Genomic DNA, 18,068 nt, shown 5'->3' with positions numbered 1-18,068 from the left:
AAGTGCTACAGCTGCACTGGTGCAGTTGCACAACTGTAGCACTGTATGTGAAGACAAGCCCATAGTCACTGAGGGCTGAATCCTGCTATGGATCCATCCAGAATTCTCCTGCCTGCCCATTGGTTCAGGGGGATTTCCCTCTGGAACCTGGCATCTCTGCAGGCTTCACTGTCATGTGAAAGATGAGTGAGGGTCATTGCAACTTGGCTGCATTTTATTGAAATAAAATTAGGTGGGGGGCCCCTGCCAAAATGGCCCTGTGATGCTGTGCTTGGAGTTCTAAGCCATACATGCAAATTCCTAGCAATCCTGATACTTCATGAGTACCCAAAGCCTCATTCAGCCTTCCCATCTGACTGCACCCATACCCCAGGCCATGGTGTGAAGAGCAAAGAACAGTGAGGGGTGATAGGGAATGGATTACAGAAGTCCTGGCTCCCAACCCCCTCTGGAGCTGGCACAGAACCCAGGAATCCTGAGTCCCGAGTCCCAGGTCCCTTATTTTAACCAATAGCTCCCCTCCCTGTCCTGGGACAGAGACCAGGAATCTGGGCTCACAGCCCCCAACCACTAGACATCACTCCCCTCCTCTCCCAGAGCCAGGGACAGAACCCAGGAGTCCGAGCTCCTAGCCCCCCCCGCTCTAACCACTAGGTCCCCCTGCTCTCCTGGAGCCAGGGCAGAAGCCAGGAGTCTTGGCTCCACCGCTGCGCAGCTGCCTAGCCAGCCCCGAGAACGAGCGGCGCTCCCTTTAACTGTCCTTAGGGAGAGTCTGCAAACTCCCCGGGGCTGGGGCCCCGCGGCGGGCGCGACGGGTGTGGGCGGGCCGGCCGGCCCCGCCCTTTGACGACGCCCCCTGGGCCCCGGGAAGCGGGCGCCGCCTGCGCGGGCGGCTATAAAACCCTTCGAGGCCAAGCAGCGCCCGTTGCTGCTGGTGCGAGAGACCAGCCAGCTCCACCCGCCCCGCAGCGACCCTGCCTGCCCAGCCCCATGGCCTTCCCTCTGGTGAGTCCGCCGCGTCCCTCCCCCCGCCGAGCCCGGGGGGCGGGGCGGCACGTGCTGGCCGGCGCGGAACCGCGTGTTGGCTTTCGCGGGCGGGAGGGGGCGGGGCGCGCGAGACTCCTCGTGACGAAGTGTTGGTGGTAGGTAGAAGGGTGGGGGCGGCTGCTCTAGCGGGGGGCTCCGTCGGGGTGGGGGGCAGACATCACCCCCCCGCGCGCTGTGTCTGAGCCCTGCCCAGCCCCCTTGGCTCGCGGTGGGTGGCTCGTGCCTGGCGCGGGGACAGGCCGGCCAACAGGGGCAGGTCTCGGGGCGCTGCGGCCCGCGGGGAGGGTTCAGGGCACCAGTGGCGCAGCCAGACCCGCTGGACTCTGACCGCGCCAGTTTGTCGCTCTGCGGAAGTTTCTGCGGCAGGCCGGCCTGGAGCAGGGGGCGTAGGGTGCAATGGCCAACAGGTGCCGGAGTCAGCGGCTCGCCGGGCATCGAGACCCGCCCTCTAGCCCCTCCTGCAGCCCAGCTGCGAGCTCTGGTGCTGGGGCCGGTAGAGTGCGTGTGGGCTTCCACCCTCGCTGCGCAACGTCCAGTACCCCGGGCTCCCCTCTCGGCGGTGCTGCTGGCGTGGCCTGCGCGACCTCGGCCCCCGTGCACGGGCTGTGGGACCCGGCTGCGTGTCTGGGAGGGGAGCAGCCTGCCGCCCTGCCCTGCCCGCTCTAGCTGGGGAGTTCGCAGGGGCTGGCGGCTCCGGGGCGGTGAGTGGGTGAGGTGCGGGCTCCTGGCTAGGGTGTCCCGGCGCCGGCTGGGGAGCTGGACGGCGCTAACTGCCCGAAGCGGTGGGGCGGGGTCCTGGCGGGGCGCTCCGCGCTCGGCCCCTTTAAGGGCCGGTCCCCGCAGCGCCAGCCGGGCCGCCCCCTCACGTGGTTTCACACGTTCGCTGAGGAGCCCGGAGCAGCAGCCGCGGCGGAGCCGCCGCCCGGGCGCAGACACGCCCAGCCCGGCCGGGGCAGCGGCACCTGTTGGCAGCGGTAGGAGGGCGAGCCCGCCAGGTGAGGGCCGGTCGGGGCCGCAGGGCGACCCCCGCCGGAGGATGCTTGGTCATCGCTGTGCCCCGAGGGCGCCCCGGCCTGAGGCCCCGGCGCTGCTGAGGGGAGGGTTCCAGCCGCTCCCTGCGGATCTGTCCGCGGTGGGTGAGGGGCTCTCACTGCCGGCGGGGCGGAGAGGGGCCCGGCCTGCGGGGCAGGGTGAGCCGGTCCTGAGTCCGGGCTACCAGTGGGGCGCTCTCTGTGCCTCCCCCACCCGCGGCTGGGAAGGGCGCTGGGCCGGGTCGGCAGCGGGTCAATCACCCCTGCCGGGCGCTGCTCGGTATGGCGCAGAGGCCCTGGGCTCGCACTGTTTCCAGCTTCTCGGGTGAGAGCAGCTGTCAGCGTGGGGCGGGGGAGCCCAGAGGCTCTCGGCGGGGGAGGCTGGTCCAGCGTGAGCCGCGGTTCCGTGCTGCCGCACCTGCTGCTGCTCTGGGGTAGGGGAGTGAGCACAGCGCTCTGCTTGGACTGACAGAAAAGGGGGTTGGAAAACCAAAGTTTGAATTAACTATTTATGGTAAGAAATTGGCATAAGCACTTGGGCTCAGATCTCTTCTGTAGTGTACCTTATTTTGCTATGATTTCTGCCAGCCCCCCCTTCAGGCTTGGGCTGAAGCCCTACTCCTTTCCCTTATCTTGTCCTATTGTGAGCAAGGAGACTAGCACTTGGTGCTTCACTGCCTGGTATTTTTCCTAGCTAACCTTTAGAGACTCAGATTGTACAGAACCTCTCTTCAAAGGTACAGCTCAATCCGAACATTGGGGGCTTGTGAAGAAAACACTAAATCCCTTAGGAAGAAAGGTCTGCATGCTGTAAGAAGTTGTCAGATAAAACCCTGGCTAGTTTGTCTGCCATAGTTGCTGCTGCCTATTAGGGCACATATGGCTAGGATGTCACCAGGGAAACGTGCAAGCAGACCTCTCAGGATTTGTTTTCCTGTAATGATTGCTGGCTAGAAGGTGTGTATCCAGACTGAGGTTTGGAGAAGTACACAGAGGATATGGGTCCTCAATCCTTCACATTTCATAATGAAAGCTATTCTATGCTCTTCTGACTTTAGAGCTTGTGTAAAGAACCAGATCCTTGCCCCTGGAGATGGAAATACCTGTGCTTAAAACGGAAGACAGTTGTGCAACCTTTTCCTCACACCTAGGGACTGTGGAGCCCCATTTAAAGGTGGGGGCAAATCTGTCTCCCTCTTTACCATTCAGCTGCCCCCAACAGCAGCCTGACCCCTTTGACCCATGAACCCCTACACCAGGTGGTCTCAACCTTTCTAAGCCCCCCCAAGTGCTGTAAAAACTCCATGGCCCACCTGTGCCACAACAACACTTTTCCTGCATGTCCATTAGATTAAAAGCCAGGGCTGGCATTAGGGCAGAGGGTAGCAAGCAGGGCAATTGCCCAGGGCCCTGCAAAGCGAAGTTGCTTGTGCTTGGGTTTCAGCCACAAGCAGCAAGGATTGGGCTTCAGCTTTCTACCTTGGGGCCCCAGCGAGTCTAACACCTGTCCTGCTTTCTGATTTATTTTCTGAAACTTACTCACAGCCCCCCAGGGGGCCCTGGGCCCCTGGTTGAGAGCCACTGCTCTACAGTCTGAGTGGCATGGCAACCTGGTGCATGGGGTTAGCAGTCGCTCAGATTTGTTCTGTCCAAAAAGTGGTTGGGCCATGACCATGGTGCCCCTCAACTCCATTGACCGTCTGACTAGCTGAGTGGCTCTGGTGATGCAATATAGTGCTCTAATTATAGCATCACTTATTTGTCTTAGATAAGAAAGTGGGTAACTTGAAGCATTAAATGATATTGGGAATTATGTCCAAAGTGCTGTAATGCCATAATGTAGTGTTTAACAATAGCCATGGGTGTTTATCTTCTCTCCCCCAAAGAACACTGTTGAATTAGATAATCAAAACTGTTAGTCCAGGGTCAAACTGAGGGGTGGGGTCAGATGCTTGCTGCAGCAGCTGGAGAGACTCCCAGACTAAGGCCTGGTCTTGTATTTAAAAACTAAGTTGTTGTAGCATGGCCCTCAGAGGTGTGAATGGCACCGGAGCTGTGCCAACCTAACACCTGTTATAGACGTAGCTCGGTCAATGGAAGAATTCTGTTGACCTAGGTACTGCTGTAGATTACCAACAAGCCTGATCAGTTAAACTGACCTAACCCTGGCCTAGACTGCTCTAGGTCAGTGAAAAAACTCTATTGACCTAGCTACTGCCTCTTGGGGAGGTGGATTACTTGTCCTATGCCAATAGGATTAACCCTCCACATAGATGGGGGTTTAAACTGGCACAGTTGTCTTGTTTATGCTTGGAATGCTACCACAGTAATGGAAGAACACCTTCCATTGCTGTAGGAAGTTTCAGCACTACAGTGCACTGTGGCTGTCCTACTGCAGTGGCTGTAGTGTAGTCAGGGCCAAAGGCCATGAGGGGGAACTCCATAAGCCCCAGCTTCACTTGGCTCCAATGGGCAGCAGCTCTTAGAACTGCCTCCTCTTTGCTGCCACAGCTGAGGGCTGGGCACTCTCCCAAATTAGGTCAATGTAGTGGTGTTGCTCAGGGATATGAAACTCACCCTGAGATGTAGTTAAGCCAGAGGTGGGCAAACTATGACCTGCAGGCTACATCCGGCCCATGGGACTATCCTGCCCAACCCTTGAGCTTCTGGCCAGGGAGGCTAACCTCCGGGCCCCTCCCCCACTGTCAACATCTCCTGCAGCCATGCTGCCATGTGGGCAGCACTCTACACAGCAAGGTTGCATACTCCTGCAGGGCAGAGCGGCAGTGTGTCTGGCTCCAGCCAGGTGGCATGGCTGCCAGACATGTTGCTCTGAGCAGCGTGGTAAGGGGGTTGGGTTAAGGGGTGGGGGGTCCCAGGGGGCAGTCAGGGAGCAGGGGATGGTTGGATGGGCTGGAGGTTCTGGGGTGGGGGCAGTCAGGGGGTGGGGGGGTTGGATAGGGGGTGGGGTCCTGGGGAGGGTTGGATAAGGGGCAAGGGGTCCCAGGAAGGGGCAGTCAGGGGACAAGGAGCAGGGGGCATTGGATAGGTTGGGGGTTCTGAGGGGGGGCAGTCAGGGGGTGGGAAGTGGGAGGGGTCAGAGAGGGGGCAGGGGCCAGGCTGTTTGGGGAGGCACAGCCTTCCCTACCTGGCCCTCCATACAGTTTTACAACCCCGATGTGACCCTTGGCCCAAAAAGTTTGCCCACCCCTGAGTTAAGCTGACTGTGTAGTCAGCCAAAAGCCATGGGGGGAGGGGGAAGGGAGATCCATAAGCCCCAACTTCACTTGGCTCCAATGGGCAGCAGCTCTTAGAACGGCCTCCTCTTTGCTGCTGGGCTGATGGAGTTCTTCCACTGGCCTAGCTGCGTCTCTGAGGTAACATTACGGCAGTAGTAAGCATCTAAGCTGCCATGGAACAGCTGCTGCTGTGGCCTCTCTAGTGTAGATATACCATGAGCCAATAGTTCTCAACCAGCAGTATGTAGAGGTCTTCCAGGAGATGCATCAAATATCTAGATATTTGCATAGTTTTATAACAGGCCACATGAAAAGCACTAGCAAAGTCAGTACAAACTAAAATTTTATACAACCAGTGACTTGCTTATACTGCTCTAGATACTATGCACTGAAATGTAAGTACAGTATTTATATTCCAATTGATTTATTTTATAATATAGTAAAATGAGAAAGGAAGCAATTTGTCAGTAATTGTGTGCTGTGACTCTTGTATTTATCTGATTTTGTATACACTTAATTTCAAAGTGAGGTGAAACTTTGATTCGTCTTGCATACCCCAACTCCTGAAAGGGGTACTGTCGTCCGGAAAGGATGAGCCACTGCCCTGGGTTATACCGGCCATGATCTCTCCTGTGTCTTTCAACTTAGATGCCATTGTGGACTTCTCTTAAATTGGTACCATTGGCATTTTTGTTTCCTTTTCCTAATCTGTTCTGCTCCCCATCACTAGTTATCTTACTAATCCAGTTTTCCTGCATTTGGCTCTTCTGAAGCCATGTCACAACTCCTTGCATTTCCTTTCAGAGGGACCTGTAGTCCAAAGTTCTTATTGGGTATCTTAGATATATGTATCAAGGGAATCCTGGGTCTCAAACTAAAAAATCCTGAGAAATGTTAAATACAGAGTATTGTAAGTTTCCATCAAACAAAACGTTCAGATCTGTTATGCCCAGCTAGGTTGAGCCTGGTCTCAGGCTGGCCTACAGAGGTCTTTCAGAGCTGCTGTAGATAGGCAACTCTAATCTCAATAAATCAGTAATTGCCAGAATGGTTCAGCATCTTGCTAGCAGGAACTGTTTAACATGGCTTCCTTGCTAGTAGACAAGATTGAACTATGCAATAGAGTATATCCTCCCTGTGATATATTAATCTTCTGTGCTGCCTCTGCTGGCCTGGGAAATGGTATTGAGCATTGTTAGGCAGAGCTATTTAAGACAGTTATGTCACATGATAGAGCAAATTCAGCTTAGTTATGGTTTGGGCTTGAGCATGAATGTGGGAGTCCAAACCCCCTCCACCACAACAGAGCCCCCACTAATGTCCATGGGAAATCTTCATAAAGATAAGGGTGGAGTCTGGCCTTTGTTAATATTTAATATTCTACTTTCCCACTCCCTCCACTATCCTGCTCTTCAGCCACTGTTTCTGCCCTATATCTCTTCCTTCTCCAGCCTCCTGTCTGCTCACTTTCCCTGTTCTGTATTGCCTTTCTTGCAGCAATTCCTGGGCTTCTGCCTCACCCCTCTCCATTCTGTTTGCTAAAATGCAGTGCAGTAGCTAATCTTGACAGTGCAGTGTCCTACTATTATACCCCAGAGAAATCAGCTGGGCAAGCTCTGGCCCATGGGTACTGACACCCTGGCTTAAAGATAGTTAAGGCAGATGGTCTTGCTTGGATCCTGTCTACACTACAGAATCCTCCATATGAGGGGAAAGGGGAGGGTTGTCTAAATTGCACAGTAGTTAGTCCCATTTTGCAGTATAATGATGCCACAGCATGCCTTACCCATGTTTCCACAGTATGAAGGTTTTGGACTTAATGTTATTTGGGAACATTATAATCATAATTTGTTCCACTTGACTGGAACAATCATTGGGCTTGTGATTTGTCAGTGTTCTTATGTTCTAACCAGGTCCCTGACAGTTGACTTTGTCTGAAGCTGTACGAGAGCATACATAGCATGTGCTCCACAACAAATTCTCTCTCAACCCTTTGGGCCACCTAATTGGTCATCACAAACTAGTATGATATCCTGAGAGGTAGGTCAAGATAGTTGGGGTGAAAGGGAAATGTTAGCCAGATGGAGAAGGACAGGTTGCCCTGTCCTGTACTATATGAAGAAAGAGGTAGTGAGGAAATGGGGAAACAGGAAGACTATGGACAGGTCTGCATGTAAAATGGTGCCTGGGCACAGCTGCACTGTTTAAGTGAAGCCAATCCTATGCTGGAGCTAATCCATCTCCTGTGGAGGTGGTAAGAGAAGCTCTCCTGTCAGCATAGCACTGGCTACCCCAGGGTTCAGTAGGTCAGTAGAACTACATGGCTCAGGGATGTGGATTTTTTATCCTCACCTTCCCCAAGCATGTAGTTATACAAATATAGGTCTGTAGTATAGACCTGGCCTATGATGCACAGTGCTTAGGTGACTACTTAGTCATGTTACTGGAGCTGTGGAAACTTCAGGACTCCTGAGTATAGGGAAAGTGAGAACTGGGTCAGACTGCTGCTTACTGACTGTAACTAGGTTAAAAGGGCTAGTATTAATTGCTTTTTGCAGGGCCAGTCACTTTATTGTGCACTCTGCTCCCTGCATTTGGCAAGAATTAACTTGTTTGAAACCAGAGCAGCTGAAGCCAGCATGGCTCTTCCTTCTGTCTGTGCACTAGCATGACAATATTGATGCTGTCAGGAATGTGCTGTGCACATCATTCCACAATTTGTATAGATGTGGTGTTTGCTTGTGAACACTAATGAGCCTGGGTTGCTAGGAGAGGCATAACCCAATGTAGTTCCTGTTAACACCAAAATGGCAGCAGCTGGTTTTGGAGGGGAAGAACAGTATGCAAAGCTGGCATCCATAAAATCTTACTAAAATCTTGAAGTTCAGGCTGCTCTCACATCTGATCAGGTATGTGGTTCTCATTAATTTGTTTGTATTCCCTTAACTGGGTCTCAACACCAACACTCAGTTTCCAGTAAGCATTAATGGAAACTTCAATGCTACAGTGCCAGATCCTGCAGGAATTAGATTGATGCACTGTTTCCAGGAATGTAGTGCTCTTGTCCTTACTGTGATAGTATGTGAGGCTCCATTTAAACATCTTAAACTTGGTGGTAGGAATTTAAGGAGGCCAAAGTAAAGTTTAGAGTGGCTTTTGTATGTCTCCTATCATTGGGCAGTGTCTGTAGAAACACCACAGCAACAGAAGAGGCCCCAAGCACTCTTCTCAGCTAGTCAGGGCTCAAGTTGTGTTCCAGACTTGTAACTTTCCACACAGTCAGTACCCCAGGAGAAGTGAAGTGTTTGACTCTAACAAGGCAGCTGGCAGTCAGATTGGAAACACTTCCTTCCATAACCTCATTGGGGGTTTGGTTGAATTTGCATTGGTTCCCTGGAAAAACATGGCTGTTTAGCATGAAGGGCTGAATGGCTTTCCCCTTCACACCTTCAAAACTGTAAACTGCTCCTTTACCTACCAATTGTGAACTGAATGACAAGGCTGGAAAAGCTGTTGATTGTTGGAGGAAGGTCTTGCTACATGAACACTAGTGTCTAGGTCTCTATTATCTAGCTCAATGGCCTCCAAACTTTTTTGATCACGCCCCCCTATCAGTAAAAAAAATTGAGCACGCACCCCCTGCCATACCATGGGGCCAGCTCTACCATTTTTGCTGCCCCAACTGCTGAAGCGCAAAAAAAGCTGCTCGGACTCTCGCCCAAACTGTCAAAATGGCACTGCTCCGGCAGTGCTCCTCCTGCCACACCCCCCGAAGGATCCTCTTGCGCACCCCCTGGGGTGCACACACCCCACTTTGGAGACCACTCATCTAGCTGACACTGAGGTAAGAAAAGTCCTCTGAACAACTAAGGGCTAACCTACACTGGCAATGTTAAAGCCCTGCAGCAGCAATGCTTTACTGTGGCTTGTGTAGTTGTGGCAGAGCTCTCCCAGTGCTCTTTATTTAAAGTGTCTGCTCCCTGGCATTCTGCATCTGAAACCAGTCTGGTTCCAGTTAGAGCTGTGCAGAGGATAAAAGTTCCATTTTTGCAAAGGACTTTGAGATTAACATTTTGTGGTAGTCTAATTAGGACCAAAATTTTGAAATTCTCAAGAAAATTCTTGAAACTTCACTTTGGGTTGATCAAACTGTGGTGTGTTGGTGTTTGACAAAATCAAAACTGCATATCTTGATTTTACTTTTATTAATGCAATACAAAATTCAAAACAAGTGGTTTCAAAACCAAGTCAAAATACTTGCTCTAAAAATAGCAAATAGGATGTTTTAACATCAGAACTTTCCATTTTTTTCAAAGCAAAACTTTGTCAAAATCAACACAATTGCATGAAGCATTTCAACACCAAAGCTGTGTTCTCTTCCAGAATGGTTCTGAGATTGTTCTGGCCAGCTGTTTCCAGCCAAAGCATTTTCTAAGGGCCTGTCTACACTAGATTGTAAGATTTCCCTCACTAGTTCAGCTCCACTGGCATTAGGAGCATTGAGATACCAGGTATCTTATGTTGAGTTAGACAGCTTAGGGCTTGTCTACACTAACTTATTTTGCTGCCTTAACTATGTCAGTGTAGTCAGGGCTTAAGTTTGCTTGGTAAGTGGGGAACAAACCTCACTGTGTTCTAGAGCAGGTAGGCACCTAATCTAAACCTGGTTTTGCCTAGACTACCCTGAGTGACCACACCATGTTCTGTTTCCTTAAACTGTTCAAATCCCACTATAAAACTTCATGTTGCATTCTAAAAAAACATAGCTTTTCCAGCAAGTTTAGATGGAACCAGCTCAGGCTCCAGGGCTGAGAGAGCATTGGTTAAGGGAAGTCCTGCACGAGCAGCATTACTGCAAAGTACCCCTGTACATCAGCATACTTCAGCCCCACAAGTGAGACCCCACTCAGCACAAGAAGGGAGCTCAGTCTCACTGGGCCTCTTGAAATGTGGTCTCAGCTGAAAGTCAGTAAAATCCTGAGTTCTAATTAGTGTCCACTTCACTTCACTTCTGAAGCCTCATAGCTGGCAGATAACTCCCTTTGGTCACTAACTCATGCTGGGCCTCAACTCTGGCTCATTAGTTTGAGGACGTGAACCAGTCTTCTGAGTCATCACTTCCATTGTCTATCTTGAAGCCCCACTACTCCTCTCTAGATTCAATGAAAACCCTTCCTCTCATCATCCCTCAAGACTGAGCCAGTGATCCAGCTTCCCTCCTGCTATGAAAGTCTAGCACATCCTGTTTCCTCTTTCAGTAGTAGTTGTGTGGAAGCACTTCAGGGAGCTTCATATGTCTAAATACTTGGCTGTGAGTGAGGCTGTTAACATGTCTGGTAAACTAAACACATCCTTGCAGTTGCGCTGGCTTGTTTAAGCCCCACCTGGTCAGCCTTTTATGTAGTAATTTGGTTCTGCTCAATCAGTTGGAGACAACCCAGTACAGACCCCTCTCTGCAAAGACTAATGCTTCAGCAGTTCTCCATGCTGTCACTTCATCCTGCATCAGCACAGATGCTGCTTGTTGGAGCTGGTTCTCCAGACCTTCTGTATTGGTGCTTTAGTCTGAGTAGCCCAGTATCACTTTACCTTTATCACTGCTTCCTTGGTCTTGTACCAAAGCTTTTGGCAGCATCATAGAATATCAGGTTTGGAAGGAACCTCAGGAGGTCATCTAGTCCAACCCCCTGTTCAAAGCAGGACCAATCGCCAACTAAATTATCCCAGCCAGGGCTTTGTCAAGCTGGGCCTTAAACCTACAAGGAATGAGATTCCACCACCTCCCTAGGTAACGCATTCCAATGCTTCACAATCCTCCTAGTGAAACAGTTTTTCCTAATATCCAACCTAAACCTCCCCACTGCATCTTGAGACCATTACTCCTTATTCTGTCATTTGCTACCACTGAGAACGGTCTAGATCCATCCTCTTTAGAACCCCCTTTCAAGTAGTTGAAAGCAGCTATCAAATCCTCCTCATTCTTCTTTTGCAGACTAAACAATCCCAGTTCCCTCAGCCTCTCCTCATAAGTCATGTGCTCCAGCCCCTAATCATTTTTTGTTGCCTTCTGCTGGATTCTTTCCAATTTTTCTACATTCTTCTTGTAGTGTGGGGCCCAAAACTGGACACACTACTCCAGATGAGGTCTCACCAATGCCGAATAGAGAGGAATGATCATGTCCCTCGATCTGCTGGCAATGCTCCTACTTATACAGCCCAAAATGCTGTTAGCCTTCTTGGCAACAAGGGCATACTGACTCATCTCCAGCTTCTCATCCACTGTAACCCCTAGGTCCTTCTCTGCAGAACTGCTGCCTAGCCATTCGGTCCCTAGTCTGTAGCACTGCATGGAATTCTTCCATCTGAAGTGCAGGACTCTGCATTTGTCCTTGTTGAACCTCATCAGATTTCTTTTGGCCCAATCCTCTTATTTGTCTAGGTCCCTCTGTATCCTATCCCTGCCCTCCAGCATATCTACCACTCCTCCCAGTTTAGTGTCCTCCGCAGACTTGCTGAGGGTGCAATCCACACCATCCTCCAGATCATTAATGAAGGTATTGAACAAAACCAGCCCCAGGATCAACCCTTGATACCAGCTGCCAACTAGACATGGAGCCATTGATCACTACTGGCTGAGCCCAATGATCTAGCCAGCTTTCTAACCACCTTCATCCAGCCCATACTTTAACTTGCTGGCAAGAATACTGTGGGAGACTGTATCAAAAGCTTTGCTAAAGTCAAGGAATAACACATCCACTGCTTTTTCCCCCATCCCCAGAGCCAGTTATTTCATCATAGAAGGCAATTAGGTTAGTCAGGCATGACTTGCTCTTGGTGAATCCATGCCGTCTGTTCCTGATCACTTTCCTCTCCTTGAAGTGCTTCAAAATTGATTCCTTGGGGACCTGCTCCACGATTCCCCCCTGCCTCCCCGGGACTGAGGTGAGGCTGACTGGCCTGTGGTTCCCTGGATCCTCCTTCCCTTTTTTATAGATGGGCACTACATTAGCCTTTTTCCAGTCATCTAGGACCTGATCGACATGAGTTTTCAAAGATAATGGCCAATGGCTCTGCAATCACATCAGCCAACTCCTTTAGCACTCTCAGATGCAGTGCATCCTGCCCCATGGACTTGTGCTCGTCCAGCTTTTCTAAATAGTTCTGAACCACTTTTCTCCACAGAGGGCTGGTCACCTCCTCCCCATTCTGTGCTGCCCAGTGCAGTACTCTGGGAGCTGATCTTGTTTGAAGACGCTCAAAAAAAGCATTGAGTACATTAGCTTTTTCCACATCCTCTGTCGCTAGGTTGCCTCCTCCATTCAGTAAGAGGCCCACACTTTCCCTGACCACCTTGTTGCTAACATACCTGTAGAAACCCTTCTTGTTAGTCTTAACATCCCTTGCTAGCTGCAACTCCAAGTGTGACTTGACCATCCTGATTTCACTCCTGCATGCCTGAGCAATATTTTTATACTCCCTGGTCATTTTTCCAAGCTTCCACTTCTTGTAAGCTGCTTTTTTGTGTTTATGATCAGCAAGGATTTCACTGTTAAGCTAAGGTGATTGCCTGCCATATTTACTATTTCTACACATCAGGATGGTTTGTTCCTGCAACCTCAATAAGGATTCTTTAAAATACAGCCAGCTCTCCTGGACTCCTTTCCCCCTCATGTTCTCCCGGGGGATCCTGCCCATCAGTTCCCTGAGGGAGTCAAAATCTGCTTTTTTTTTTTTTTTTTTTTTTAAGTCCAGGGTCTGTACTCTTCTGCTCTCCTTTCCTCCGGATCCTGAACTCAACCATCTCATGGTCACAGCCTCCCAGTTCCCATCCACTTTTGCTTCCCCTACTAATTCTTTCCTGTTTGAGCAGCATGTCAAGAAGAGCCCCTAGGTGGTTCCAGCACTTGTACTAGGAAATTGTCCCACTACAGTAATCTGAATCTTACCTCTTTATTTGGTAGGCTTCACTAACCAACAACTTGGGCTAGTGATGTGCAGTCTTTATGCTACCAAGATCTAGAAAACTATATCTAATGTGCATGTGACTCTACATCATATTCCTGGAGTACCCCTCACCATAGTATCAATATACTGAGTGGAAAAGTCTCTTCTGTCCATGACTCAAGGCTGTTCTGAATTGCTGCTCAAATCAGCATGGAAGCTGCTTTACTGAGAGCTTGTATACACTTAAAACACTGCAGTGGTGCTGCTGTAGTGCGTCAGTGAAGACACTACCTATGCTGATGCCAGGGGTTCTCCTGTCTATGTAGGTACTCCACCTTCCAAAGAGGGAGTAGTTAGGTTGACAGGAGAATTCTTCTGTCTACATTCAGGATTAGGTTGGTTTAACTGCATCATTTTGGGAATGTGGATTTTTGCATGGTTATACTAGCTTAATTTCCTAGTGTAGACCAGGCCTGACACTGTAAAGAGTCTTCCATATGCCCTACAGAATGGCCTTCTGCATGCTTCCTCCCATAGCTTCTGAACTTCCCATATTAGTTAAGCCTAATTAGCACTAACATGGGTTCCCTGCTTTCCACCTGTCCTTCCTCAGAGCTCCCTGGTCTGTATCCCTAGAGATCAAAGTAGGGGAGTAAGTTTTATTCTACTCCATAGATTGAGTCAAATTAAAGGTCTTTAATTTGGGAAAGAAACCATGATCAAGCACCTTTCCTTGGGCACAATGGAGCTGTCGGCTGCACTGGGGTTAAATAGGTGTTAACAGTTTGAATGGATTTTAGTCACACTTATTTGTCTAGCTTCCACCTGGTGATACAGTAGGAGTTGACAAGTCTGCAAGTTCTCCAGTATCATAGTTCAGAGTACAGAATATCTCAATTTCTAATCTAAAAACTAGAAGGAACATGATGAAGGCTTGTAAGTTTTCAAAGTTATAACTGCCCTTGAAACTAGGAAGCAAAGAGAACAGAGAGAGTTGTACTGATTACATTAGTTAAATAATTTAGTTTAAACAGATGCAGAAATACTGGTGCTGGAGCCAGTGGACTGAGGAGCATGGGCTATGTACTTGGGTTTGGGATAAAGTTGTAAAGACTGGCTGGTTCACACCTGCCAGGTGGGTCCTGCCTTCTGAGCCAGTGGTAGCGGCACTTACAGGGGAGAACTTCAACAGGGCTTCTAAAAAAACCCAGTCCAGCATCCGTCTCCTCAGTCTTTGCTTGATCTTGTGCTGATGGCATCATTTCTGGCATACAAGCCTTCCCATATGAACACTAGTCAGACTGCAACCGCTGGATTTAAATAAGGGAGACTGTATGTTGTTTTTATATAAAAATATATGGCTGTGTCCAAGATTCCTGAAGAGAAATCTACCGTTTGCATAATTCTAAGTCAATATGTATTGACCAAGCACATGTTCCATCTTAAAAACAGAGCTGAATGCTTCCCTGTTTTCCTTCTTTCATGGGAGCAGATTTTTATGGCTGGTAGCTGCAACAGCCTGGCCTGTGCCAGCTTTGCTGCAGTTAATGCATTAGTTCTGTTTTCATGCTAGGAATCCGGCTTTGTTGTAGCCAGCTTGTTAAAGGCGTTGGAATCCAGGTTGCATAGTGAAAATGACTCCTTTGCCATTCCAGGGATCAGGACTGCAGGAATTGTATCTTCCTGCCTCCATTTTAAATCTTCACTGCAAGACTCCATCAGTGATAGCTTTTGTGTACCTGTGCATGGAACTTATCCAGACACCCCAACAGGAGCACAGCTCATGGCTGCATTGGCACCTCAGTTGGATGCCTGGGGCAGATGCCCCTAACCAGAATAGCGCAGCAGGGATCAAGCATGGCACCTTGCTCCTGGGTCACCAGGGGGCTTGAGAATGTAGTCCTAACACTTCTGAATGGTGACAAGGAGTACACTGCTCTCTAGTGACCCCTTCCTTCTAGAGGGTCACCATGAGGCAGGGCTTCTGGGAGGACAGGAAAAGCCCAAGACTTAGTTATGCTTTTCCTCCCTAAAGTCAGGCTAATGCTCAGCTTACTTTGGCTGTTGTTCCAGTTAATAGCTGCTGACTGGAGTGATGAGCAGGGGATTAGCAAACAGTGCTGTCACGTTGCTCTGCAGTGGCTAAAGAGCATGAGTATCAACCTCAGGGCAGACTTAAGAACCAGCATGCAAGCACCAAATTGACTGCAAGTTCTGTACATACATTTCACCAACCACTTACCAGGCATCAACTCAGGTTCGATTTGCCTTAACATGGAGTCAGACAGTCCCCTTGGGTACCCCAATCTGTCTCACCACCCAGGTGGAGCTATCTTTGTAATGGTCCCTTACACCATGAATCTCAGCAATATTCAGGTTACTCCCAGTCCCAAAGAACCAGTCACTTACCCCAGGTCAGTTGAACCTTGGATCTCACACCGTAGACTACACTTGTAGATTGGCTAAGGGTTTATTAAATAGGAAAAGAAAATGAGTTGCTTCAAACAGTGGTTCTCAATTTGTTCTACAAATAACACACCACTCATATTTTAATATCCTTAGTCTTACATTTCTAATGCAATGATGTTCTCTCTCTTCTCTCCCCCCCCCCCCCCCAAGCCACAGCAGCCCCTGATCTGAGGCTGGGAAGGAGAACCATCTCTCCCTGGCAGCTGCAGCTGGGGAAAGTGACCTCTTTCTCTGACCGCTGCAGCCCTGCACATCCCCATCCCCCGCCCAAGGCCGCCACCACCACCTCACCTTGCATGTGTATCTTCTCCAGGCACCTAATTAGTGGAGCCACACCTGCATGGCTCCACTAATTAAGTGGGTGGCCCTTCATTCTCTTGTATGGCTACCCAGGTGTGCACCTTACAAGGAACTATCCGCAGACCACTGGAACCTCAGGCTCATCACTGGCATTCTCTTGCTTATGCCTAGAAAACCTTGCCCTAAGAGTCAACACAATAATGGTATAGTTTCTCCTTGATGAGGGGTTTTGTTCCTTTCCTCCCTTTGGCTTTGAGCTGCAAACTTAGTCAATGGGAGGAATTCACTTGCAAGACTCCTGTGAGACCTCTAATATGCCACTTTCATCTGTCTGTCAATGAACCTTCCTTGTTGGGCATGGGATAATGCCTTTTTTGTAGGAGACCAGCATTTCATGCTAGTTAATGCTTCTGTCTGATTTACAGTTAGAGGCTTACAATGCAAATGTTCAAACATTACCTTACAATACAATGTTATAAATGAAATAAATATACAGCATCTCTCAAACATTCCATAAAGTCTAAACACATCTAATTCTAGTACCTATTTTAAGAGGTGAGCCAGACTGGTTCCATCTCTGTATTTCAGTATTCAGCTGAGACATGGACCTTGCCAGGAGCTAGCACCTGGTCTACCAGGATTAGAAGTGTTCCTTCCTCCCTTCCCCGCCTCCCTCTAAGTGAAATAATTCCTGTAGACTTCATGGTTACCTCTCAAAAGCAGGTGTCACCAACTTTTTTGAAAGAGGATGTGACTTTCTCCCTCACCCCACTGCTATGATCGCTGAGTTGGGCCATAGTACCTGGAATTGCTGTGTCCTGAGCACCATAGTGGAAAATCAAGTGAGGTTCTCCTTCCCCAGCAGCTAGGGGGAGGCTTGGGCAGAGTCTGACTCAATCCTGGTTAGCATTTTCTAACAGTGCATGAACAGGAATTTGCTGTTAATGTGGGCAAGCATGGTTGTGGTTAATCTGTTAGTGGGGCATGGCTAGCCCTGGGGGAACCACTACAGACAAGGCATGTGAGCTTTGCTGCACCCCAAAATGTCCAAGGTTTCTTTTCCTGTGCCTCTAGCAAGTGGAGTGTCCAGCAGCTACAGGTGCTTGTACACAGTCTCTTCAGAAGAAACAAGTGTTTGTACAGGTACCATCTAGACTGGTGGGTCAGACTATCACCACCTTGTTTGTGTGCAGTTAACGATCAAAGCAATGATGAAAGTGCTACTTCCCATAACTTAAAATCCACCTATGGGCAACCCCCACCCCCAGACTATGCAGTGCAGGCAAACTACAGTAGGGCACCTGTGTTCAAGCTGGTGTGTTTGAAAATCATGTATTGGCTCAAATGTACCTGTACCCTGGATATGCCAAATTCCAGGGCCTTGTCAAACCAGAGCTAGGTGGCCTCTTGCACATCCAGTGCTGAAAGGGTTCTCAGTAGCTATTGTGATCTGATCATAGGACTGGTAGACAGGAAAGGAGTCTCATATCCCAGTTATGCTGCTGACTTGTGCAGCCCTAGGCGAGACACTACTTGACTAGGTTCTGTCTCTTACAGAAAAGGGTAAGACTTGAGGAGGGGTGTTCGGATTTCACTATCATCCTTTATACTAACAAAAGCTTGCTCACCCATGCTCTTGACCCTCTTCCTCTGACACAAAGGAACTGTACTGAGATGTGGCTCTAAGGGCTTGTCTACCCTGGCAATTAACAGTGCTGTAACTTTCTTGCTCAGGCATGTAAAGTGCCAGGTAAACAGTGCCCCAGTGCTGGGAGCTATGTTCCTTGTGGAGGTGGGTTTTTTAGAGCTGGGAGACCTCTCCCAGTGCTGCGCCACGATATACAAGACACATTAAAGCACTGCCGTGGCAGCGCTTTAGTGTTGCCAGTGCAGACTAGCTGTAAGTGTAGAGGCCTAAAGGTAAAAGTAACCCAAGTATTTAATGTAAAACCAGACTATAGCTGTAAAAATCATACCTTGGTCAAAGTAGGCCATGTAAATCAGATGTTAGCTGGCAAGATACTAACACTTATCTTTC

At 49.4% G+C, this 18,068-nt stretch overlaps 1 protein-coding gene across 4 annotated transcripts in view; it reads left to right on the top strand.

The window, feature by feature from the left end:
* The first annotated feature begins 936 nt into the window (after window positions 1-936).
* CPEB1 (cytoplasmic polyadenylation element binding protein 1) overlaps window positions 937-18,068 on the top strand; it is a 78,976-nt gene continuing 61,844 nt past the window's right edge. For 2 of the 4 annotated variants that reach the window (XM_054042385.1, XM_054042384.1), the window contains exon 1: window positions 937-1,005. In XM_054042385.1, the coding sequence (XP_053898360.1) occupies window positions 991-1,005 (15 nt within the window). In that variant the 5' untranslated portion in view covers window positions 937-990. Of the gene's footprint in view, window positions 1,006-1,923; window positions 2,043-18,068 lie in introns of those variants that run through there. The other 2 variants (XM_054042386.1, XM_054042387.1) reach the window with 2 other exon arrangements.

This window comes from Malaclemys terrapin, chromosome 10 (genome assembly GCF_027887155.1).
Source record: "Malaclemys terrapin pileata isolate rMalTer1 chromosome 10, rMalTer1.hap1, whole genome shotgun sequence".
NCBI classification, from domain to species: Eukaryota; Metazoa; Chordata; order Testudines; family Emydidae; genus Malaclemys; species Malaclemys terrapin.
This window is presented reverse-complemented; position numbering and strand designations above follow the sequence as displayed.